The 27,171-nt window shown below is 37.5% G+C and overlaps 1 protein-coding gene across 1 annotated transcript; it reads left to right on the forward strand.

Moving 5' to 3' along the window:
* LOC129578148 (dynein axonemal heavy chain 3) lies at positions 1-26,945 on the forward strand. Its single transcript, XM_055466309.1, has 46 exons — positions 1-60; positions 214-320; positions 844-991; positions 2,380-2,496; positions 2,569-2,735; positions 3,273-3,458; positions 3,537-3,648; positions 6,718-6,924; positions 7,156-7,356; positions 7,528-7,699; positions 8,063-8,277; positions 8,539-8,729; positions 8,920-9,104; positions 11,869-11,903; positions 12,037-12,119; positions 12,347-12,494; positions 12,589-12,746; positions 13,314-13,733; positions 13,889-14,156; positions 14,242-14,511; positions 14,611-14,715; positions 14,938-15,108; positions 15,292-15,439; positions 15,897-15,998; positions 16,115-16,229; positions 16,342-16,510; positions 16,793-16,994; positions 17,266-17,838; positions 17,929-18,512; positions 18,596-18,710; positions 18,796-19,250; positions 19,321-19,350; positions 19,435-19,578; positions 19,736-19,918; positions 19,998-20,203; positions 20,279-20,948; positions 21,050-21,977; positions 22,104-22,233; positions 22,388-22,699; positions 22,781-23,139; positions 23,212-23,343; positions 23,424-24,342; positions 24,417-24,764; positions 24,854-25,670; positions 25,767-26,369; positions 26,649-26,945. Exons 1-46 carry the CDS (start codon positions 1-3, stop codon positions 26,943-26,945), a joined length of 12,267 nt encoding a protein of 4,088 aa, XP_055322284.1.
* Positions 26,946-27,171: the final 226 nt, after the last annotated feature.

The following is a 27,171-nucleotide window of genomic DNA, read 5'->3' on the forward strand; positions in this document are numbered from 1 at the left end:
ATGATCGACGACATCATAGCGAGCAAATGGAGTCGAATCAATGGAAATAACGTGCAAAATGTAAGACTTCATAAAAGAGTGATATATCGCATATTTTTCAATTTTTTTTTCTTCTCCTTGCTGTTTTGTTTCGTTTTGCTTTTCTTTTTCTATTAAGAAAAAATAAAAAAGCTGTTCATTTCATTTGTTTGGGAAAATGTTTATATTCCACAGAAGATGCAGTGCAAAAGCTCGCCTGAGGAGCAAGTCAAACCGCGCAAAAAGCATAAATCACTAACAAACGAAGAGTTTTTGATTAGTTTAAAAATGAAGGAAAAACGGTAAAAAATGAAGAATTAACCTGGTCTGGCAATGGATCTTTTCTTTTGGTTTTGTTTCTTTGCCAGTCCATTGAATGCAACACAGAGAGAGAGAGAGACGCTTGTTGCTTTTTGTTGTGTCATAAACTTCTCTATTATATTAGCTATGGTTCGGTTGGTTTACACGATTTTGATGCTTGAAAAAAGTTGTAAAATATATATAAAAAAAAGAAAGACCCACCGTGAGAGTGAACATAAAAAAGTTGATACTTTAATGCTGTTGATTTTTTTTTTCTTCTCTTTTTCAAACTCTCTTATGCTCACTTCACCGCCACTTTTGGCGTGGATACTCTGGTCCGGATCTGATACCTTCGGTCGGTGGATGTGGTTGATAAACGACAACTTTTCTCTGGTTATCTACGAAATATGTGTGCAACTCCACAATGTTGGGCGATGAATGGGTTGTCGAATGAATGAAAAATTGATGTAATTTGTTTCGGTGTTGTCTACGATATTTTTCTCTCACTGCCTCACGGAGCAACAGCATCTTTCAAACGATGCAGTGTTTGCAACCTGTAGATCCAGACGCGCAAAAGTACCACATCCTTCAGAAGCACAAACAACATCTTCAACAGGCAATCAAATTATTTTCATTGGACATGCAACAGAGGAGCATCCATCTTTTCAAACATGTAAATCGTTAATGTTTTTTTTTTCCTGCATTGCATAATATATTTGATTCAGTTCGTGATTTAGGTCGGTTTTCTTGCCATTCAACATTAACATGAGCCGTAAAATAAGTGAAGCTTTATTCAAGCAGATTAATTTGCTAATCCAAGGCAAAGAATGGTCGCTTTTATGAGCCACTAAAAATAAAGCAAGGATTAAGTGTGTGCGTTTTAAAGGGAACGCTCGTATTAAATAATGGGCTTGAAAATATAAAATAAGTTTGAAGATTTGTCGCTCTTTTGTTCTTCCGCTCAAAACGTTCATGCTCAAGCTGTTGCTTGTCTTAATCACATGAAAGCATGACAGAAATTACATCCATATCTCCATTCTTTTCGATAAAGAGTTTTGTATTCTAGTAAACTTTCTGAGCCATTCAATCGTCCTACGTTTTGAATAATCTATTTGAAGAAAAAAAAGCATAATAAATAATTCGAACTATAAGAGAATGTGAATTATAAAACATGGCGTAGTTTGTGCGAACGGTTGCGTGAATTTCATTTCAATGTTTTTGGCCGAATCACCGTGTTTTGTTTGCAGCAAATTTGTTGGCCCAAAATAAATCGTCAATAGCAACCAAATTGCTTGGTTTAAACTTTTCCTTTCGTTCGATGTGGTCCAATGCCGAAATACAAAAGGAAGAGAGAGGACAAAGGATGACAGGTTAATCCGAATATTATATGAATGCCTGGGCCAAACAATCGCATAAACTTCGTGCGTCCGAAAAAAAAGGATTGAACGCGAACCAGCTCCGTCCGTATTTTAAAAAACTATTTATATGTTGTGTGTGTGTGCTGTTTTTTCGATTGAATTTTACCTTTTCGATGTAACGTGTTTTATTTTTCGTACACCAAACTCCCAATGGCCATGAAAATTTATGTTCAACGATCTTTGTGCTAGCCCGAATCACAAGCGGGAAAAGAGAGAGAGAGAAAAAGGTTTTCAATTTTATGTTTACTAGATTTTTAGTGTGTTTCAATAGAGATTAGATTATTATCGTTGTGTAGATGTCATATGAATAAATTGGACCACTGCGTGCTTTTTTCTGAAACGAAGAAACAATTGGGTAAAATCTGCTGCCATTTGTCGACGATGCGTAAGGCTCGAATTGAAATCCAATATGTTTTTTTTTCTTCTCCTTTTTTTCGTATCAAGGGATTTGCATACCATTATTGTTAACATTGTTGTTATTGTTGTTGTTTAGTTCAACTAATGGCATGCAGCTTTTTGCTCAAAAGCTGCATCATTCCATCAAATCATTAGGCAATGTGTAAAACTGAGTTCGATCGAAGAGAATTCGAAAGGCTTGAACGATGGCCTCAATTTGTAATAAATGCAAAACCATCCATTGCAGATTGCCGTCACAATACTCGAACGATATCCCACACATTTGATAATCAAAACACTGCCGAAAGTCGATCGGAACCGACCTTACTTACGTGAAGCACACAAATTTATTAAACGTGAAAAGGTACGGCACAATTGAGCACACCATTTCAATTTCAAATTTGTAGCTATTGATTCTTTTTCTTGTTTTACACAGGTTTCTTGGCCCGCTATCAAGGATGAAATCATTTTGTTGAACTACTTATTCAATCCAAAGCATCATGTGAATGAAAATGAAGCAATTTTGATTATTGTTTTGCTGTTGGACTTGCAACAGGATTTTCGATTGGCCATCAAACGTTCCACCATGCGATTTTTGTTGAGGTAGGCCTTTGACATGGTGTGAAATGATGACCACCATATTTTGCCCATGGTTTTTTTTTCCATGAATTTCGTTAGTTTTTATCATATTTGTGTAATTCAATATACATTTATTATAATTCCATTGCCCAGCGATGCATTACCATATTATACGATGGGGAAAAAAATTTGAATTCCAAAACTTTACAAATATTTCTCATTTATCAATTCATCGCCACAAAACAGGCAATATTTACTGTTCAACAAAAACATAGTACACAATGAAAGCACTTGATTAAGGTAATAATGCGAATGTTTTTGGTTTCAGTTGAATACGTTTTTATGTTCATTTTCCATTTGTTTTGCAAATTTTGCATTACAGTTTTTTTCTGCTCATATTCAGTTATTGAATATTCAATCAAACTGAAAAATGTTTTTGTTGAACAGTGAAAAATCGTGAAATTCCCAGATGAAATTGGAAAAACCAGTCTATCTACCGTTGTTAGTATCATGTAAATACAGTTATGTAGCTCTAATGCATCAATTCAAACAATTCAATAGCTATACGGATCGAAGGAAGCAATTAGCATTGGAAATGGATCCAAATGTGTTGGATTTTCCGATCGTAACCGTACGTGGTCCCGTTTCATGGAAATGTAATTTTCAATTGGCTACCAACCGATTGGATCAGGTATTAATGGTAACGCATCCAGTTTTACAGGCAATGAACTACTTGTGGTATGAGCTGTAAGTCTCTCTTTTGCATATTATCCGGTCGGCGTAAATCCTTGACTCAAGCGACGGCATACATATCTTTCATTACAGATACGATAGTTTCATTGTGTTCGATACGACAAAAAGCTATGGACAGAAAATTCCTTTACATTTTGATGTTTTGACCGAATTGATTCATAATTGCTGCATGATAGCCCGAGACGTAAGTAAAAGAGCTGACCAGCTGTGCTACTTTCCATTCTCGATTTTAAGCCGAAAGTCAGTTCAGGGTGGACAGAATACAATGTTGTGCACAAATCATTTCGAAAAGTTGAAGGCCACAAATTAAATGCATCGACATTTTACGGCCATTTTACTTTTGCTATGTCAATTGAATGCATTGTATCTTACCGAAACTCAAATGAACCCGAAAATGTAATATACACACAAAGCAACTTCGTGTCGAGAATGGAGGTTGTTTGTTCAAATTCTTAGCATAAATTAATATTGTACGCTGATGCTGTTACATTGTCCACCGTCTGATCTCTCTCTCTCTCTCTCTCTCTCTCTCTCTCTCTCTCTCTCTCTCTGTGTGTGTGTGTGTGTGTGTGTGTGTGTGTGTGTGTGTGTGTGTCTTGCAAACTGCAGAAAATTCACCAGGAGCAAAAGTGTCTATTTGTCATATGTTGTGCGTGCAGAGGGAGCACATTGAAAATTCTATGAGATGCTTTATATTCATTTTACGACGATGTGTACATGCATTTATGTCACATACCATGTGTATTCCACATGCACTGCATCTAGTTTGCCTTCGAACGTTCTTCAAAACGGAATTTAATGACTCGAATAATGAACTAGCTCTTTCTCTCTCTCTCTCTCAATGCGTGCATGTGTATGTGTGTGCTAACCAGGTTCTCGTTTATGTTCTCCGGTCATGCTTACGAGAGGTTTTAAATGGAGATTCAAGTTGAAATCAGTGCTCCTTTTGAAAATTCGCAAGTACATAGTTCCCACTCAGTAGACCATTGCATAACTGCAATGTTAGTCGATGGTTCTCTCTTATTTCAACATTTCGGACAGTTCTTGCCACTGGTACTCGGTGTTGCTACAAAAACTTGGCAACGGTTCTTCTGTTGTTGTTATTGTCGTCGTTGTTTTGTTCACTTTATTGGGATGCTGTCAACATCGTTTCATTTACCTCTGCTTCTCACAAGTTTATTTGAAAAGCATCCTTTCATCAAATTTCGTTGCTAGCCAATGAGAAATGCATTCTCATGCCCGTCGGGAACCGCTTTTGTCTACTTTTCAAAGGGTAAAGTTTTATGTTTCCATGTCAGTGTGAAACTTGGAAATTTTTCTTATTATGAATGTTTTTGAGACAAAAAACAACATCAACAACAACGACAACAAACACACACCCTATTTAAATAGTTGACGTTAAGTGGCTAATTTCAGTTATCGATTCCCCAGAGAGGTATTAAATGAGATGTCATTCACAAATAAACTGTTTTCGATCAGTCTGTAGACGAGCGAGAAAAAGAGAGAGAAATGTTTGAAAAACAAACTTATCGCCGATATTTGAACACGAACACGAACACGAATTAAAGTTTCCCATTGAAAATATCAACACGGTAAAAGTCTTTCCGCTCGTTTCGACAAGTGACCGAAGGACCGAAGACGAAGGAAATTTTTTTTCATGTTTAACGAATCGCAATTTGACGACACGAAACATTCTGCAATGAATGAACCACGCTTACTATTACAAGTTACTACTTGGAAAATCGTAGTTGAAATGAGAAGAAAAGCGAAAATTGAATCATCGCACAGCTTTAACATCCATATTTGGTACGTAATAATGATAAGAAGCGATTTACATACTCCCAATTCGTCCCCACGAATAAGGATGTAAAAATGATGTTCGATAGCTAACGACGTCCCATAATAATCATTTCGGTGAATTCAATATCACGGATACCGCATCTCAATCTGTTGACCCGATAAAAATATCCATATCCATTATTACATAAGATTTGCGCAATTGGAATGCAATACGAGAAAAAAAAAGATTCTAAGTGTGGTTCAACGAATTTCAATACTCCATCTCTCTAGATGTATATGAAATTGAATGTTCGGTATAGAAAAAAAATGGATTTTTTTTCTTGTGAACATAGATTCTGACGCCAAAAATTTCAGATAGGGTCAAACCAAAAATTCATGATAGGGCCAAAAAAATCAATTGTATCTAGTGTAAAATTAGTTCCGGAAGAAATCGATTCTATCTAGTGTAAACAACAGTTTCGAAACAAAAGTGAGGAGCAAAAAAAAGGTCCTCACTTTTGAAAACAAAGTCGGAAAATGTCAATGGGTCAAAAAAAATTCGTTGGGGGTCAAATTTCGTCAGCAGGGGTCAGGATCAACGACATCAGACTATGTCAGAATCTATGCTTGTGAACGGTGACGGATAATTTTCTTTTTCAATTATCATGCATGGCAGTATCATCATTATGCCATAAATCGAATGGAGAACCGAATGAATATTTGAGCTTGCTACCCCAAAACCGGCTTCCAGATGGAAAAGGCATAATCATTTTCTTTATTGTCTAGTCGACAATCTGGAGCAAGTATGTTGAGAAGCGAATGAAAAAAAAATGGAGATGGCCACAACAAAAACCAGACATGATAAATCAGAAAAACTTATTGTGGTTGATGCCTTAAGTTCAACAAAACCAACATAAAATTGTGAAAAAGAATAGAGAGAGAGATATAGAAAACGCCAAAGAATTCACTTCGGCCTTGATTCAATCCGAATGAATGCTATCATACTATTCGGCATTCGATTTGTTTTGGGTAAAAGAATCAAGAGCCGAAGAGCAACGCAGTAGTCGTTCTCGTTAGTGGTTATTTTCGGAGTCTTCCGCTTCTTTTCGCTTTTATTGCTTCATATGAATGGAAAATGACGTTATTGAGGAACTAAGTGACTTGTATGTGCCATTGTAAGAAAATATTGGACGAATATTCGTCGAAATATTTTCTCTCTCTCTTCGCTCTAGTCCCATTCATTATTATATTTTGGTTTCGATTCGGTTTATTTTTCTGCTCCACCATTTCAATGAGAGTTATAAATGTGATTATGTGTTCCATGGGCTTCATTGAAACTTAGCCCGTAACCGAGAGCAATTCCATTCGTCTTGAGATTTTTTTATTGTGTGGGCATTTGATTCACTCACATTTTTTATCTCTTTTTGTCGCTCTCTTTCTCCCTTTTATGCTTTAACTCTGCTCGAATTTCCAGATTTTGATGAATGACTGGCTGCCGCGCTGTGCCGATTTGGTCGACGCAATGATTGATTATTGGAAAAATTTGGTGCCAATGAAGTCGAAAGATGGCGGACGTGCTGCCATTCTATTTCGCTGTATTCACGCAATGATGTCAGGGCAGGTGCAACGGCTTATCAAACGCAGCATTGACCATTTTTTTAATGCTCTTACCATTTATAAGGTGTGTGTGTGCGGCGCGCGAGACAATTTTTTTTATTCCATTGCATTTTGGTAGACACACATTTTCATTGGTGAAACGATTTATAGCAACAACAAAAAAACCCGAAGAAATTGGATTGTCGCTAATATATTTTGCTATAGTTGTCGTTGTTGTTGTCGCTTGATATGATTTATTTTGGTTTCTTTTTGGTGAAAAATTGCCTAATGGTAACATATATACGCATCGAACCAGGAAGGAAATCAAGTCGATAAATACGACTTAAATCATCCAAAGTTGATACATCGCCCATTTATGACGCTCTATATAATGGCGGTTGGAAAATTTTATGACAATTTCCATGATTTACCGGCTGCTAAGCCAAACCATTTCAATTTGTATGCGAACAACGATGAAGACGACCCCACTATTTGGACCGATAAATCGATGCCAAAGGTTTGTCACTCTTAAAACATTACCCAACGCTCTGTGTCTTATTCTCTCTCTCTCGATTGGGTGCCACAATTTAATTTTCAAAAATTGATTTAATGTCACTGCAACGTAGATGGAGACAGAGAGAGAGAGAGAATAATGTATATAAACAAACATTTCAAATCCATTTCACAGACAAAACCAACTGTAAATTTAACCAACGAATCAGCGTTTGTGCTGAAGGAAAGCGGAAAACTACTCGTTAAGCCATACATTGAGGAATTACCCGAACTATTTGTTAGCTATTTCAAGGAAATTCTACGCGTCGGTTATAACATACCCCGTCTTGAATATTACATGTCACACGGTAAACAATCTTTACGTTCGTCTGGGAAGTTAAGTAGATTGAGCAGTTCCAAAGGAGAAATATTCGTTTTTTTTTCTCTTCAGCTTTTAAGGGAGCACAACACATAGGGTTCTATTTGAAAAAAAAAAAAAAAACTTTAATGCTCTCCATTCGACAATTTCAAGCTCACTTTCGTTTTATCGATACAATTCCAATTAAAAATAGATTTGCAATTGCAATTTAAACCACGTTCACGTTTTGAGTATCTCAATTGAGTTTGAATTAATTATTGTTCATTTTTTTAATTTTTATTTTTACCTACATTTTTTATATGTTCTCTTCCCATTGGTCGTCTGGACAAAATAACAATCTAATTTGTTCCAGACAATGAACAATTCGGCCAATTACACATTATCGATGAGAATCATGTCGACATGCTGCGTTTGTATGCGGATGTACGCGAAATTGTGGCGGCAAATCAATTGGGACCGAGAATTTATCTCTATCCAATTTATACGTATTATTCTTCATTATTGTCGGATAAAATTAAATTGATGACAGAACGTATTTTTGAACAGGACACCATTCCAAAATTGCCGGTAAAAGCAAAATTCCCATAATTTGCACACGAAACGAAAAACCAAAAAATAAAAATAAAATAGAACAAGAAATAAACTGATTACGATTAAATTAGTGTATTCGATGCGAAAACAAATCAAATTTACAATGACAATTGCCATTTCCAATTATCGCTTCGATGATTTAAAATTCGAATAGCAACATTTATTTCAAGCCATTTGTCTCTCTCCCTCTCTCTCTCACTTTCTATCCCTCATTCCGGGTGTTTTATTTTCGCGCAGAAATTCATTTCGTTCATGGAAAAGGTGGATGCTGTTATTGATGAAAGTTTCTTCCTTGCCGACTATGTAGCATTGAATTTGTTTATGTTGGATTGCCGTTCGTTGAACAAAGTCATCGTTACATTGCTGCATGAAATCAAGAATTTTGTTACGGATTATTTTAAGGCGCTGAACCAAAAAGAGAATCGACGGTACGTGAACATTTTTGCAACATACGATGGGATTTTTCGTCGATACCATATAAATAATGCAGGAGATCTGAAGTTTTCAGACAAAAAAAAAGATGAAATCGAATCGTATTTAATTTGATTCAACGAAGTGCACACGTTTCCAAAAGGGAAAGGTGTTGATATTCGTTGATATCGTTTCGTTTCGTTTCAGTATTTGCGATGAATTCGAAGAGATGTCGATGCATGCCGGTGAACGACCGAAGGAAACGGCTGAAGTGGTTGCACTGCAAAACTACTTAACCGAATGCAAAGAGGAGCGCATCGTTAAACTTAAGGATGAAATTAGAAAAGCTGCCGAACGTGTTATTTTCCTACTGTATCATGCGAATTTCCATGGTATGCAATTTTTGATGGTAAATCACCACTTGAAATACACTCATCGGATCTCGTTGCGAACGTCAACAAGGCCGTGTTTGCAATATAGATTGCACAATTTTTGATCATCGAAAGCGCGCGCATCAGTTCTACTCATTTTCTTCTGCTTTCCACTCCATGCTGGATAGAGAGCTTAATGAATGGATGATGGAAAGTTTCAGTCTCTTAAGAAAACATGCATTGTTTTCGGCAATTAAAGACCATGATAAATATCCAAATTTGAATTCTCAAGAGTGTTTTGTCTGTGTGAAGAGTGGATGCTGAAGCATCAAGAAATCCACTTTAGCATGCAAAATGCCTGAAAACGGGTTCTCAATCGCGACGAGTATATGCTGCATTAATTTTCAATCGGCCCATTAAGTCGCGAGGATGCTATTATAATCGGAGAGAGAGAGAGAGAGAGAGAGAGAGAGAGGGAGACAGCGAATATTACAAACGAAACTTGGAAATGTGATAATGTTCACATGTGAATGCCGTAACATCGATTGTTGCATAGCAACATCGATTGTTGTAATCCCTCTGAATCTTTTACGCGCGCGCTATCATTACACTTGAAACCATTAAAACTTACAAACAAATGCCTCCATTAACAGAAACAGATTACTTCCGAAAACGAAAATAATTTTTCACAAACGTTCGTCGTCGTCGTCGTCGCTTTGTTCAACATTTAGTTTATTGCCTATTGTTTTGCCATGTTTGTGCTCGTGGCCTCCATTTCACCCCATTCAGTCGCGCACAGTGCAACCAAATGTATGTACATGATCTGACAAATAACAAAACACTCTCTTTTTTTCTTACTCATCTTGTCTCACATCGCATTTGCCGTAATTATTTCACACGAATAATAATTTCCAAGGGATTTATGCTTGTCTGTTTCTTCACACATTTTGTTCGCTGCTTCGATAGGCATCACCATAGCATCATTGTGGTTTTACTCTTTCTTCTCGTACACTTTGAAAGCTAGTGCTGTTGCAAAGTGAAATAAGATGTTGATGCCCGAGAGTCGTTTTCCTGAGACTCTTTGCCAAGATGTTTGTGTGCGCTCGTTCTCATGTTGTACCAATTCATTCGTTCTTCTCTCTATCTCTTTACGCAAACAAAAATTAATTGCACTTGAACTTTGTGAGCACACGTTTAAAGTTGAAGAAAATGTAAACAAGATTTATGCCAATTGTTGTTGCCTGCCATTGTTAAGACTGATGACGTTGGCTGTTGCTATTATTGCATCTTGTATTCCTCCTTTTTGCAACGTTCTGCTTCCTTTTTTTGCGTTTGCCATCTTCCTACCTTCTATCTATTCCTTCGTTCGTTCGTTTGTCGGTGAAAATGTAACGCGGTCGTCTTCGTCGTTGGTCTTCGTCGTTTACACAGGATTCAAATGCATAATTTGCACTGCATTACGATTGAATGGATTCTCGCTTTGCATACGTGCTGCAAATATGCTGGCTTCCATTAGCGCCAACCGAATGGTGGAACGATTCTCCGCAAAGAAGCAACAGAGCAACAGCGGCCACAGAACCGTAAGGAAACGTGAACAGAACACACACACACACACACACAGAGAGAGAGAGAGAGAGAGAGAGAGAGAGAGAGGGAGAGAGAGAGAGAGAGGGAGAGAGAGAAAGAGAGAGAGAGCAATATTTGAGGCGAAAAAAATATTACGAAACCGATGCACTTACTCATTGTGTCTGTGTGTGCATAAATTTCAAAAACTCTGGTTGATGTGAAAAATGCTTTAGGAATGCGCCAAATGTATTCAAATGAACGTTGCATATATTTCTTTCTTCAGTACGGTTTGTTTGTATGTTTTCGGCATTTCGTTTTGGTATTGGTTGCGGTGCATCAAGAGCAGAAATATTTACACGTCGCCATTATAAGTCGAAATAGTGTTGATGATGAAATCATCAACGTAGAAAGAGTGCGAGAACGAACAAGCAGGCAGGCAGGCAGGCAAGAAAAAAACGAGAGACAGGAGCGAAGAAATCTATGCCCTCGCGCCAGAGCTATTTGTTGCGAAATATTCCATGCTTATTTAAAATTTAAATTCACTTTCGATGCTATTCGCATTCACAGGCGCCATTCTTGGGTTTTCTCTCCCCCTCTCTTTCGCTCTCTCTCTCTCTCTCTCTCTCTCTCTCTCTCTCTCTCTCTCTCTCTCACTCTCTTCTTCAGTTTCCGCAGAAAACGTGTGCATAACTTTTGACGTGTGAACGTAACATCGCTTAAATGAGAATTCACCCAAAACTGAACAAAGAAAAAAGAGAGGAAAAAAACAACAACAAGAAACGAGATGTAAATTTACTCAAAATATGCATTTTACAATGGAAACGAAAGAACAGCTCACGTGCAAGCGCACGGGTGCGCGCGAAAAGTTTACCATATTCAACTTCATTTCGGCGAAGCATTTTTGTCACTGAGATTTATAAGCTTTCAGCAATTTTCCATACACATTGTGCAAGTGCACGGCGATCACAGAACAATGCGAAAAATGAGTACAAATGCCTTTATATTTTCATTAGCTCACACCGAGACCGTGTGTCCAAATCGGAGCGACTTTGTGCCACATTTGTTTGTTGTTTGAGAACAAATTCGAATTTGGCTGGGCTATTTCAAGTGGCTTATGAAACGCACTGTATTTTGTAGGACTTTGTAAATATTTGTATTGTGATTCCAATCCCGGGGTCAACTCATACACAACCAACTTCTATTCCATTCCATTCTACAGCCGACGAAATTTATTTGAACTCTCGCACCTTTCAAGTAAGTAAAAATCGACTACATTTTGCGCACCGACTAAATTCATTGCCGTTTCCAGTGATTTGAATCGTAATAACGAGCATGCATCCAAAATTGAATTAACATTAAATATTTTCCAACATAAAAATTCCCACAGTGGCCACACGAACTCGAACAAGTGCTTGAGTTGAGCGGTTCTCGGTTGAATGTTGTTCGTGAAAATTTGGAAGTTGCTCTTAAGTAAGTAAAAATCAACTACATTTTGCGCACCGACTAATTAATCATATGCATCAGAGAACTTGGTCGTTTCATTTGGTGAACTTTTTGCACAGCAACACATACAAACACACAGAGGCTTTTAATTATTCTCCATTTAATTTACTTCCATTTAATTGTTGAAGTTTTTTATTTAATGAAATCGGTTAATTATCTACACCGAAAAAACCATCCTTTTACATTTAATACAGGGAGAGGCGCACGAAATTTGAAAACTTTTTGGTCAACGAACGACGCAAAATGGAAACTTTTCGACTACGCGAAACAAAAGAATTTCTTTCATTGGACGAGCTAAAGGAAAAATGCGATATTAGTGACAATTTCATGGAAATATTGAAGGTAAAGCGTTTATGCATGAAATAATTTTTAATGAATGTTGATCATTTTCACCTGACCACATCAAACATTTCACTTATTTTTTCCCTTAAAATAGAAATGTGCAACTGAGGCAGAAGCCATAAATGTTGATGAAAATTTACTGCAATTAGAAATCACTGCATTTCCAACGCTGCAGGAAATGGTTGAGAAAATGGGACCAATTGAACAGCTCTGGAAGACGGCTTATAAATTTGATAAATGCCATGAAATCTGGTATGTGTGTCCTTGCTTTTTGGTTCACTAGACCGTGAAGCCACTTAGCTATTTTCATCAGCATTCATTTCATGATGTTTTATCAAGTCTACGAAGATAGTTTATCAATTTTTTATGAACACAAGCATCATGGTTACACCACATGTCATGAAATATATATCAACTACAATTCTATGACGAGGCCTGATGAAAATTTTGTGCGATATTCTTCAATATGGCTTAAAAGCACTATTAAATATGTTGTTAATGCCATACCATCGATTCAATCGGTTAGAATAATTGAGTAGAAAGTTGCGGTCATATCGTCAAGTTTTACGTAGATTTTATAGAAATAATAACGAAAAATCAAATACGATTTTCAAACTGTCGAATGACCGAGAGAGAGAAACGACTCTTTCAGATACACTATCATCTATCACGAACGATAGAGTGATTGAGTTGATGTTTTAACAATTTAATCAGTGTCGTTGTATCATTAAATTAGTCTCATAATATACTCATTCATTTTCTCCGTGTTTATTGTCAATGTTCAATGGTAATTGTATCGCTACGGTTGCGGTAATCTAGGTATTATGGTCCTTTTGAGAAGCTGAACAGCGACGAGATTCATCGTGATGTTGAATCAATGTCAGAAACAATACTCAAATTAATTAAGCAATTGGCAAACAACCCGCAGGCAAAGCGGATAGCCGATCAAGTGCGCATGAAAATCGATAAATTCAAAGTTTACATGCCGGTATTGGATGCGATATGTCAGGAAGGTTTGAGCGAACGGCATTGGGCCCAAATATCGGAAGAAATTGGCCAAACAGTAAATCCAGAACTGTTTCCAACGCTAAGCGCCATGATTGACATTGATATATTGAGTATTGTTGATCGGCTGAAAGAAATTGCCAATGCAGCGGCCAAAGAGTATGAATTAAATGTGCAATTGACAAATATGCAAACCGAATGGACTAATGTACAATTTGAACTCATTCAATATAGGTAAATATTGAAACAAACTGAAGTTTCTCTTAAAAGCTTTTATTTACATATATAAGTGATGTGTATTTACCACCGCCCGCAATTTGACTTTTGAATTGAATGTGGGTTAATTGAATATTTGATTGAATTTAATGGAAATTATTTGAACATTTCAGAGATTCAGATGCATTCATATTGGCTGGACTGGACGATGTGCAATCACTGTTGGACGACCATATATTAAAATCCCAATCGATGCGTGGTTCACCGTTCATTGCTGCTCTGGGCAAACGAGCCACTGATTGGGAAGAGAAGCTAATCAATATGCAAGATATCATGGATATATGGTTAAAAGTTCAATCAACTTGGATGTATTTGGAGCCAATTTTCAATTCGGAAGATATCATGCGGCAGATGCCGGTCGAAGGACGTAATTTCAAAGCGGTACGCAACATATATACGTATAAGCAATGGGAAAAAACTAAAAATCAACTCAATTCATTATGTATTATTTTATATCGGCGTTTAGATCGATCACATTTGGAGGCAAATCATGCAAAATACAAACAGCGATCGTCGCGTTCTACACGCGACCGACTATCCCAATTTGTTGGAGCTGCTGCGCAATGCGTTCGCTGACTTGGAAAAGGTTCAAAAAGGTTTAAACACTTATTTAGAAAAGAAGCGAGTGTTCTTTGCGAGATTTTTCTTTTTATCAAATGATGAAATCCTGGAAATTCTCTCGGAAACAAAAGACCCAAAACGTGTTCAACCGCACTTACGCAAATGTTTCGAGGGCGTAAGTTGACAAAGAAAAAAACTTTATTTGGCTTTTGGATGCTGTTACTTTTCCTCCTGTCCTGGAATTTAATGGCTTATTGTTTTCTTTTATATCTAGATACATTCGCTTGAGTTCGACCCAAACAACGAAATCACCGCACTTGTATCAGCCGAAAAAGAAATCATGACACTAAACAAGAAAATAAATCCGAATGCAGCAAATGTAAGCTACTATAACTCCTGAATCACAAGCTCAATCCATATTTCATTTCGATATGGCGTGGCACATTAACTTTTGTCCCATAGATTGTTCGAGACAAGAAATGGATTTTCCATTCGTATAAATTTACTGCAAATATGCAGCAAATCATTCAATTCAAATATAATGTCGACATAAACGAAAAATGTTGTACATGTACTGTGTACTCTCTCTGTGTCTCAACAGGGTTTGGTTGAAAAGTGGTTGAAGGAAGTGCAGACGATAATGTTGGAGAGTGTTTTAACGCAAATGAAAGCGGCCTATGACAGTTATTGGACAAGCAAACGAAACGAATGGACTATGAAATGGTGCGGTCAATTTGTTCAGACCGTATCACGCACAACATGGACCAAAGAGGTAAGTTCATACCGTGTAACATGTTTCGGTCCTCAAACAATGCTCATAAATTTTTGAACATTCCATTCACATTTTATACGGTAGAGTGTGTTTCTTTGCACTGGATTAGCCGGATTTATATATACACATAGACATACACACATGAAATAGTAGCTAATATTCTCGATTTAATATTTACTATAGACGGAGGATGCCATTAGTAGTAATGCCCTAATTAAATATGCGACAAAATATAATGAGTGTATTGACGATAATATCGCATTGATAAGTGAAACTGTATCGCCTGGAGCTCTGATAAATCTCGAGTCGTTGCTAATTTTAGATTTACAAGGTGAGTATCTCCACCATTGTAGATATGAAAAGCAGAATTTTACCATAAAAAAAACCCAATGACTAATTTATAGTTTTGAACGTTGATCTTTGTGCACACTATGAATGTAATGTGGTTAACATTAGACTACTGAATTCAGATTTTAACGACATTCGAAATGTATACGTACCTCTCCGTATAACAAAAACCAAACAAGATGTTATGTATTTTAATATTGCTTTACAATTTCCTTCCCTCCGTGTTGCGAAGGAGAATCCAATTCGCAAAATGATAAACATGATTTATTAGCTTTTAATGGAAGTAGTTGGGTTTTGGCTCTTTGCACAATTTGGTCATGAATATTTAACGCAATGTGATTTTCGATTTATGTAAAACTCCTGGAAATAACTCTTGCTGCTTCTCGGTGTCGGCTGTTGTCGTCCCGTGTATTGTACCATTTTCAATGTGAACATTAAAGCTCGTGATATACTCAACCGTTTGATTGATGCTGCTGTCGTAGATGTCGATAATTTTAATTGGATTTCACAGCTGCGATACTATTGGAAATATGATGATATTGGTACGTGTTCGCATAATGTGCCTAACACCATTAGCAAATAAATGAAATTCAATCTCAACTTCTTCTCTTTCTCTCTCGACCTCATTCCCCGTCCCTTTTTCACCGTTACCTTTCAGATAAGACTGACATCATTTCAGTGTGCATGCTCTGGTCGGATATTCGATATGGCATGGAATATTTGGGTAATATTTCGCGCCTAATTGTAACACCACAAACTGATCGATGCTTCAGGTAATTCGATTTCAATTCAATCCACAAATATGACAACTTTTCTAATCAAATTTGCAAACTTTTTTAATTCAAAACATCAATTTTGTCTTCGATTGATGTTGAAAATTGGTAGAAGTGTGATGGAAGCGGTGCGAATGGGCTTGAGTTCGATGGCATTGGGTGCAACTGGTACCGGTAAAACGGAAACATTGAAAGACTTAACAAAAGCGCTTGGTAAAAAGTCAGTTGTATTTAATTGCATTCCCACATTGGACTACATCGTGGTGGGAAAATTTTTCAAAGTATGAAATTCACCGCCGTCAAATTGGCCACTCTTTTGTTCTCAATAGACTTGTTTGTTCAATTTCAACACATTTGCGATGAAAGGCGAAGAAGAAAAAATAAATCTCACGTTTGAATTGCAAATGGCTTTATTTTTAGTTTACCATAATCGTACCAATTTACCGCTTCCTGCAGCATAAAGTGCTATGGTTAAAGCGAACGAAAAAAATTAAAATCCTTTACCAATTCACATGATTCCATTTTGTTGTTGTTGTTGTTTTTTTTTGTTAATATTTCAAAAGGGATTGATTCAAACGGGAGCATGGGTCATTTTTTACGATTTTAATTGCATCGAACCGAACGTTCTGTCCGTCGTTGCCCAGCAAATGCTAACGATTCAAAGTGCCAAAGCACAGAGTGCCATTAAAATGGTATTCCAAGAGACGACACTGAAGTTGGATGCATCATGCGCCATTTTTGTTACAATAAATCCCGATTATCCAGGTAATATTGACGCTGGCAAACGTACTACTGCTACAACTTGAAATGCAACACAAAAAGATAGTAGAAGAAAAAAAATAAATAAGGCAACATTCTCTTTATAAATTAACTCTTGCAAAAGTGTCACAGAGAAGCGGGAGAAACAGAAAGAGAGTGTTATAGTATTATATGGGAAGGAAAAAAGTAGTAGTGCCGTTCGTTTGACATAGTTTTATCTATCTTGTATTTTCTCTCTCTCTCTCCCCCTCTTTCTCTCTTTGTTTGGTTCTGTTAGTTCGGCACAAACTTCCGGACAATTTGAAATTGCAATTTCGATCGTTTGCTATGCTGCCACTGGATTTAGTTTACATCTTTCAAGTGATATTGTTTGCGAATGCTTTCAAAGAATCGAAACTAATGGCCCGGAAACTGGTGCAGCTACACAAACTCAGTGCGGAGCAACTTTCGCATGCAGAGCATTATGATTTCGGTGTTCGCACAACAAAATCCATTGTTAGTTTAGCAAAAAGTTTGAAGCGGCAAGGAGACACCTTGTCAGAAACTCAAGTGATTTTGAAAGCCATTCTGGAAGTTAATTTGCCGAAATTGATACCAGACGATACGATACTGTTCAAAGAGATTTGTGCGCAGATATTTCCGTCAGATGCAAATGCTTTGGCAAATATGGATGTACCATCCATACCCATTGTTAGTTACATCAAAGCATGCCTGCGCAAACATGGTCTTGAGCCCAGTGCATATTTCGTGGAGAAAATTCAACAAATTTATCGAATGCTTGCGATTAAAGATGGCATAATCATAGTTGGCGATTCGATGAGTGGCAAAACGACGGCGTGGCAAATGTTAGGTATTGATTATACTATTTTTTTTAGTGACACACATGCTTAAATGAGCAACAGAATGGGTATTGAGCTACTGATTTTAAATTAAATTTTAGCTAACACTTTGCGTGACATCAAATCGAATGCGGATGCATTGATGAGTGAACATGATGTCATTTATCGAATTATCAATCCGAAATCAATATCTATGAATCAACTTTACGGTCACATTGATCCGGTGACCGGTGAATGGTGCGGAGGTGTGATTGAAAAAGTCTTTCGTGAAATGGCCACAGCAACGCTGGCTCAGTGCCGAGGTTGGCTAGTTTTTGACGGTATCATCGACCCAATGTGGACGGAATGCCTGCACACCGCATTGGACAACAATCGTAAGCTATGTTTGGCTTCGGGCGAAATGATTGAGAAGACATCGCTAATGGCAATTTTATTCGAAACGGATGATTTACAATATGCATCGCCTGCCACTGTGGCACGTTGTGCCGTTGTATATGTCGATCAATCAAAAGAACAATGGAGGTGCTTACATTCGTCTTTTGTGCATGTGCTTCACCGTATCGGTTTGATTGATATTTACATGACGCTATTCGAAACACTTGTTGATTGGCTCATTCCAGCCACTTTGCACATTCTCAACGATTGCAAACCCGTACTGAAAGTATCATCGACTCAACAATATAAAGTATGATTCAATCATTTCATTTCATTTAGTCGATGGATTCAATTTTCAATGCAGTCTTTTTTTCGCCCTTTTTTTCGCCATAGATTTTCAGCCAATTTTTCCAATACTTTGTGGAAAATCAACAGCAACTCAATCAAGTTTGGTTTCAACAAACATTTTTGTACTGTTTAGCATGGTCTTATGGATCGACGCTTCAGAGTAAACTAGTTTTTTTCTTTCACAACATTCTTTTATGGAAAATTTTACTGTGATTTTTTTCTCTCACTCTCTTGTGTTGTTCAAGATGAAGAGCGAAAGAAATTGGATCATCGTTTGCGTAAAGTGCTTCATGGGTCGGTGGATGAATATCCAAAACCGAAACTTTTTACATTGAATCGCGGTCAAATGTTTCCGGAAAAAATGCTCATAACAGACTATCGCTTTGACGGCGTTGAAACATGGTGGCCATGGCTTAAGTCGGATGACGTCACATTTAACGAGAGCACACACATTTCCAAAGCATTGGTACCGACAAAGGAATCCAATACAATGCTATATTGGCTGAACTTAGCCGTGAAAATTGAACTTCCCATCGTTCTGATCGGCGACGCAGCGACCGGGAAAAGTGTCACACTTCGCCATTTCCTTAATGAAATACCAAAAGAGAAATTTATAAACAGTGTTTTGAACTTGGCGGCTAATACAAAACCACAGAATGTGCAAGATATTATCATGGGAAAGCTCGATCGACGGCGTAAGGTTGGTCAATTTTTGTTGTAGAGGAAAATACAACTCTAAGCATGTTTTTCTTTATTAATCTCAAATTTAGGGAGTGTTTGGTCCACCAGTGGGAAAAAGGGCAAGTTGCAATTTTTTTTATTTCGGTAATTTCAATTGAATTCCGATATTTGAATCGATGTGCGTTTGTTATTATTTGTTATAGGGCATTGTTTGTACTGATAATTTAGCGATTCCCATTCGCGATGAATATGGATCGCAGCCTTCGATTGAATTGCTTCGCCAATGGATTGACCATAAATACTGGGCCGATTTGAATGATTCATCGAAACTTGAACTTGTTGACTTGGTAACAACACATTTGCATACAAACATTTGTTTCAACTCGTTCTTTTTTTTATTCTATTCAATTCATTCCTTCATTCTTTTCTTCCTTCCTTTTTCGAATCCGCCTTCAAAAACTTATTAATTCGGCCCAAAATTGCACTCAAATATATTTTCTCTAGTTCCTCATTGGTGCCATGAATCCAGTCGGTGGCAGAAATCACACATTTTCCCGATTCTATCGGCATGCATTTTTGCTAGCATTTGACTCGTACGAAATGACAACGGTGAATCGAATATTCACAGCTATATCTGAATGGCATTTTTCACAAGGTTTTTCGGATAAGGTGACATTGTTAGCAAAGGTGAATTTCGGGTGTCATCACATGAACAATTTTTTTTGATTGTCATTTTAACAATGGAAATCATTTAAATTTTTCATAGACTGTTGCATCGGCGATATGTGGTTTTTACGAACAAATAAAAAAGGTTCTGTTGCCAACACCTCAAAAGTTCTATTATTTATTTTCATTGCGAGACATTTCACGAATATTCGAGAATATCGCTTTGGTGCCAGCAAAAAAACTAGTAGCACCAGAAAAACTGATGAGACTATGGGCCCATGAAACCTATCGCGTTTATTTTGACAGGTAAATTACGTTTGTATTTTTTGGTACCGACTTCTTGGAAAAGATGCGATAAAGATATATCTCACGTATTCATAGGGTATCTGATGCGGATGATCAAAAATTCTTGCTTGACACGTTGACAAGTTGTTGTAGGACACATTTTAAACTTGACTTGAGCCGAGCTTTTGGCAAACGAATACCGATGGGAGCATATGTAACCAATGACATTATGCGAAATTTGATGTTTGGCAATTTCATGGAGCCGGATGCAGAGCATAAAACATACGACGAAATTGAAGATTGGATTAAATTGGAGAAAATCATAAATTATTACATCAATGAGTACAACAGTTCGGCGGAGATTCCATTGAATTTGACGCTATTTAAGTATTCAATTGAACATATCGCAAGAATGTCACGCGCACTTCAAATCGCACATGTAATTGCCATTGGGAACGGTGGTTCCGGCAGGAAAACATCAATTAAATTGGCTGCATGCATGGCTGGTGCCGAATTGTTTCATTTTAACTTCAGAGAGAATTACACGATGAAGGAGTGGCGAGATGACATGAAAAATGTTTTGATGGCAGCCGGTTTGAGTGCACGCAGCACCATTCTATTGTATCCCGATCCAAATATCAAACATTCAGTCGAATTTATGGGCGACATTGTGACGGTCATGGATAATTCGGAATTGCCAAATCTCTTTCAATCAGACGATAAAATCAAGATAATGGACGCCATGCAATTGGTTGCTAAGAAATTGGTTCGTATTTTTGCAATTATAAATCGAAATAATAATGATTTCAATTATTACATTTATTACATGAAAATTTAATTTTCCCATAATCAAAAAACACTTGTTAGGATCAAGCCATTGACACAACTCCAGCGGCTCTATATAAATTATTTGTCGAACGAATTCGACAAAGTTTGCATATAGCCTTGGTAATCCCTTCAATTGGTGATCGATTCCGTGATTACCTGCACTGTTACCCATCGCTCTTGAACTACTGTACAATTGACCGTTTCCTACCTTGGCCTGCAGACGCTCTGCAGCACATTGCAGAGAAATTCGTAAGCATTATGGACTTATCGCATCCAAAATTGAGCAAAAAACCATCTACCGACAGTGATTCAGGTGATAAACTTCAATCGGTTGACCCGAGTACAAAAGCAGTTCAACTGTCCACATTCGAAATGAATTTGGTGAATGCAATGGTTTATTTCAATTCGACCATCACGGAGGCAAGCGAACGACTGTTCAAAGAATTTGCACGTCGAACGTATGTTACACCTTCTTCGTTTTTGGAAATGCTTCACCTGTTCAGGGAGTTGTACAAACGAAAGCATTTGGAAATCACTTTGAAACGCGAACGATATACGATTGGTTTGGAGAAGCTCGATAGTGCTGCTGATCAAGTCACCAATATGCAGCAGAAATTGTTCGACCTACAACCGAAACTAAAGCAATTGTCAGATGAAACGGAACAAATAATGGTGACCATTGAACGGGATACCGCACAAGCCGAGAAGAAAAAAGAAGTTGTAGGTGCTGATGAAGCAGCGGCGAATGAGGCAGCCGCCGCTGCTCAAGCCATCAAAGATGACTGCGATAGTGATTTGCAGGAAGCGATTCCAGCATTTAATGCCGCACTCGCTGCTCTGAACACTCTCAAACCGCCCGATATAACCATTGTAAAGTCTATGAAAAACCCGCCGTCAGCTGTTAAATTGGTACTTGAAGCCGTTTGTGTGATTCGAGGCATAAAACCAGATCGAAAATCCGAACCAAGTAATATTTTTTTCATCAATAACAGAATAATTCTCATTTTAAATTAAATAAAATTGAAAATTTAGAATATATCTGGTTTGATTGTTAAATTTGTGGTAAAAATATGATGAAAACCCATTCTTTCAGGCGGTAAAATTATCGAAGACTATTGGAGTGCTTCACTGAAAATGTTGAGCGATTTAAAATTTTTGGAAAATCTAAAAACCTTCGACAAAGACAATATTCCAGTGGGAACGATGAAACGTATTCGAGAAAAGTATGTGTTGTTCTATAGATTATTTTATTGTAGCTAATATTTTGCCCGTCAAATTAAATTTTTGCTTAAATATTTCATCACAACGGCATTAGTTAGGTTTTCAATTAACAATTTCACTCCGATTGAAAATTTTCACTCTCATTTCATTTTGCAGATACATATCCGACCGTGACTTCAATCCGGACAAAGTGAAAAATGTTTCGACGGCTTGTGAGGGACTTTGCAAGTGGATTCGTGCAATGGACATTTATGACAGAGTTGCACGTATAGTGGCACCAAAGCAACAGGCACTGACCGTGGCCGAATTGGAATTGGCTGATCAAATGGAGAAATTGAATTCGAAACGAACGGAGCTACAAGTGATTCTTGACAAATTGCGTGGATTAAATGATTTCTTTGCGGAAAAATCGAGACAGAAAAAGAATTTAGAAGATGAAATTGATAATTGTGAAAAGAAATTGGATCGGTGAGGATGTTGATATTGAGAGCATGTTGAAAATAAATTTTGCCATGGCTTGTATAAACTTTTGTTGATTTTTCTTCACAGGGCGGAAACGTTGCTTAGTGGTTTGAGTGTGGAAAAAGTTCGATGGTCGGAGATTGCAAGCACGTTACGTATTGCATTGGATAATGTAATTGGTGATATTCTCTTGTCGAGCGCTTTCATCGCATACTTGGGATGTTTCCCAAAACCGTACCGTGATAACTTGCTGAGCAGCTGGATTGGTAAATGTGTGGAATATGATATTCCATGTACGGGCGATTTTAGGTTGCGTTCAACATTGAGTGAGCCGTCCGAGATACGATGTTGGACTACATCGGAATTATCGGTCGATGATTATGCCATTGAAAGTGCAATCATTGTTAAGAATTCACATCGTTATCCACTGATAATCGATCCACAAGGTACGCAAACTTTTCGTTTAATTATGAAAAACTTATAAACTAAATCCCAAGAGCGTATCTTCCTATCGATAGATCAAGCAAACAGATGGCTGCAGAATGTTGAGAAAGCAAATGGTTTACGTGTGGTTCAATACACCGATGAAAATATGGATATTTTAATCGATGCAATCTCCAACGGGTGTTCAGTTCTCATAGAAAATATCCGTAAGTTCTTTGTCTATTTACTGTTCCGAACTTCCAATTTCCACAAAATTGAAACGTTATTCGTTCGTTCGGCCAAATAGATGAATCGATCGATACACCGTTGCTGCAAATTTTCGAGCGCAACATTGTGACGCAAAAATCAGGCAAATGCGCCATGTTATGTTCGAATCAGTTGATTGAATACAATGACAATTTTCGCTTGTATGTAACAACATGTTTACCAAATCCGCATTATTTGCCCGGAATCGCATCGAAAATTGTTTTGATTGATTTTACGTTAACTGAAGCGGGACTAGAGCAAAAAATTCTCACAACAATTATCGGCGAAGAGCGAATGGATTTACAGGAGCGCAAAGGGAACCATATTGTTGAGATGGAAAAAAATAGCGATTTATTGTATAAACTTGAATCGAATATACTTGAAGTGCTTTCATCGTCCGATGGGAATATTTTAGAAGATGAAAATGCCATTAATATCCTGTCGACGAGCAAAACTATGTCAGAGGAAATTCAAGTGAAACAAATAACTGCCGTTACGGTGGGAAAACAAATCGATTTGGAGCGTGCTGAATATTTGGTGGCTGCATGTCATGCTTCCATCTTATACCGTTGCATCGTACGCTTGACGTCGATCAATTACATGTATCAATATTCGTTAAATTGGTTTGTCCGTATGTTTGTGGAGAATGTACGCGCGACGCCGAAGCGACATCAAACGCTGTCACAACGTCTCAAAGAAATCAACAGCAATTTAACGAAACGAGTCTATCGAAAAACTGCTGACACATTGTACAAACAGGATCGACTGCCTTTTGCATTGTTGATATGTATTGAAATGATGCGAATGCAGGGCTTAATCCATGACAACAACGAATTGCAATTTCTACTAACAAACGAATATGAAAGCAAGCTATATCGTCAACAAGATGCCGTGCTATCATTTGATTGGATGAGTATTGAATCAAAACATCTTCTGCAGCAAGTCATCAAGTTGGCAAGGTATGTATCGAGGGAAATACTTTTTGCTGTTATTTTGTACATTTCCATCGCTAAAGAAATATTTCTGTTATCAGTTTGTCGCATCTCTGCGATGATATTACAAATGACGAGGAAAACTGGAAAGCTTTTTATGCATCATCGAATGCAATCGAAGCAACGATACCAAAGCCGTATGGGAACAGTACAAATCAGCTTATAAAGCTCATTATTTTCAAATGCCTTCGACCCGATGCACTCCATTCGGCTGTTGAACGATTTGTTGGGACCTTTGATGAAACATTCATCGACAGCATAAACATCGATCTCAAATCAGCCTTTGGCAGCAGTACGTCAAAAACACCTCTCATTTATTTTGCATCCACTGGCATCGATGCAACGGCTGACATTCTGAATTTGGCATATGAAATCAGTTCGGGCGAAAAGTGAGTTTGTTCAAGCAAAGTTTTCTGAAAGAGAATGATGCTCCCATTTTTTTTTTATCAAATTGATTTTTTTTTTGTTCATTCCGCAGATGTAAAACAATTTCGTTGGGTCAAAGCCAAGGTGCGATTGCAGAGAGGATGCTAATGGAAGCGATGACAAACGGGAGTTGGATTATATTCGAAAACTGTCATCTGGCAAGCGATTGGATGATAAAATTGGAATGTCTGTACACCAAATTGTTGAAATGGAATGAAATTAGTGATGATTTCAGAGTTTGGTTTGTCCTAAGCCCCACTGACACATTCCCATTGATAATTCTGCGGGATGCCATCAAAATTGTCATCGAACGACCTGCGAAACTGCGTGAAACAATGATTGAACAGTATTCCATCGAACCGCTGAGCACAGACAAATTCTTTAACAATGCATTCACAGCACCATTGGCATCCGCTTGGTATCGATACGTTTTCGCTTTTAACGCTTTCCATGCCGTTTCGATGGAGCGAACTTCATTCGGATCGATTGGATGGTCTCAACCATATGATTTCTCTGACAGCATTCGAAAACATTCACTATTCCAGCTGCGAAATTTTGTAAAACAATGCGGATCGATTCCATATGAGAACTTTTTCTACTTGGTAGACGACTGTAACTACGGCAATGAAATCATCGACTTTTGCGATCGTCGACTACTACACAACTTACTCAAGCAATTTTGTAATGAAAATGCGGCCACACAAGATCACTATACATTTTTCGATTCAGCAACTTTGCGCATTCCGTCCGATGCAAATCGAGAAAATAGCATTGAATATTTAAAAAGTCTGCCATTGAACATTGCACCATGCGAACTGGGACTGCACAATAATGTCGAGTATTTGCGAAATGCAGATGAAGGCAAAAATGTAAGTACGGGAGTAATATACAATATATAGTAGTACATACTTTGTATTTCAATTCCCAACCATTTTTCATCATTCATTTGCGTTTCATTCACTTAGCTGTTGCAAACTGTTTACACGACACAAATCGACCATTTTTCACTAATGACCCATTCAATGAATACCGATCAAACTATCAACGAAACGGTTAAATACATTTGCGATGACATTTTGAAGCGTTTGCATTTGGCGGGAGAGTTAAAAGCACCACCGACCAATAAAAATCCATTTGGCGTTATGTTGAAGCGTGAAGTCAAGAGATTTAATGGATTGCTCGAATTAATTAGGCGCTCATTGAATGATTTGAAGAGGAGCATCAATGGGTTGGCGATTGCTGACAAACACTTCAGCCAAACATTGATGGAAATTGCGCATAATAAGGTTCCTGCAATTTGGCACAAGCAAAGCTACTTGACAATGAAACCACTATCCAGCTATGTGGACGACCTTTTCAAACGAATGGAATTTTTTCAAGGATGGTCTCGCCTCGGAGCACCGAATGCATTTTGGTTTTCAGCCTTTTATTTTCCACAAGCTCTCATTACCACGATTAAACTGTCCTTTGCCAAACACTCTGGCATCGATTTCGATGATGTGGATGTGACACTCGAAGTGATTCCATTCGAATCGAGTCAAAACGATGAATTTGATACGTTCATGAAGGTTTGATTTGCACACATTTATCACAAAAATAACGCAACGATTATATGATTATTCTTCTCTGTTTCAGGATATTAAAGGCAAAAACAAGAATTCCATCGCAATTTATGTACGAGATTTGGTTTCATGATGATATTGATTTCCTTTTAAAATTACTTCATTATATTGACGATCCACAGTGGGATTTCCACTTTTTGTTAAATTTTAACAGTTCAAATGTTTTTATGTTGAAAATTACAATTTCGATTCGATATTAATTGTGTGTTTTTTTTCGTCGTGCAGGGTGTTCATATGGAAGGTGCGCGATGGGACCGAGATGCAAAGTGCATTAATGAAGCGTTGAATGGACAATTGTACGATTGCATGCCACTCATACTGCTCCAACCGAACAAACGGAGCGAAATGCAAGAGAGGTGTCTGTACGAAGCACCGGTGTACAGAACGTCGAGTCGACAGAATGCCACGACGAAGTCGGGGCATTCAAACAATTTCGTGACGTTTTTCCCACTCCAGAGCCAAAAACCAGCAAGACATTGGCTATTTCGTGGTGTTGCATTACTTTGTCAACTCGACGATTAAATGAATCACATTTCAAAGGAAAAACACATTTCATTATGAATAAGAAGTTTGAGTTGTTTTTAACAGTGTTTAATTAACACGAAGGTGTTCTATAGCCACGCCTGTAAACCAGCATGATTCACACCAAATACAGAACATTAACACACAAAACCGTAAAATGTTGTTTTATCTTTCAGATATGGATAAGTATGAATTTTGTACATGTGAGTGCAGGTGAACTAGAAAA

Source organism: Sitodiplosis mosellana, unplaced genomic scaffold, assembly GCF_009176505.1.
Source record: "Sitodiplosis mosellana isolate CC-2019 unplaced genomic scaffold, AAFC_SMos_1.0 Smas_scaffold_1, whole genome shotgun sequence".
In the NCBI taxonomy this organism is placed as follows: domain Eukaryota; kingdom Metazoa; phylum Arthropoda; class Insecta; order Diptera; family Cecidomyiidae; genus Sitodiplosis; species Sitodiplosis mosellana.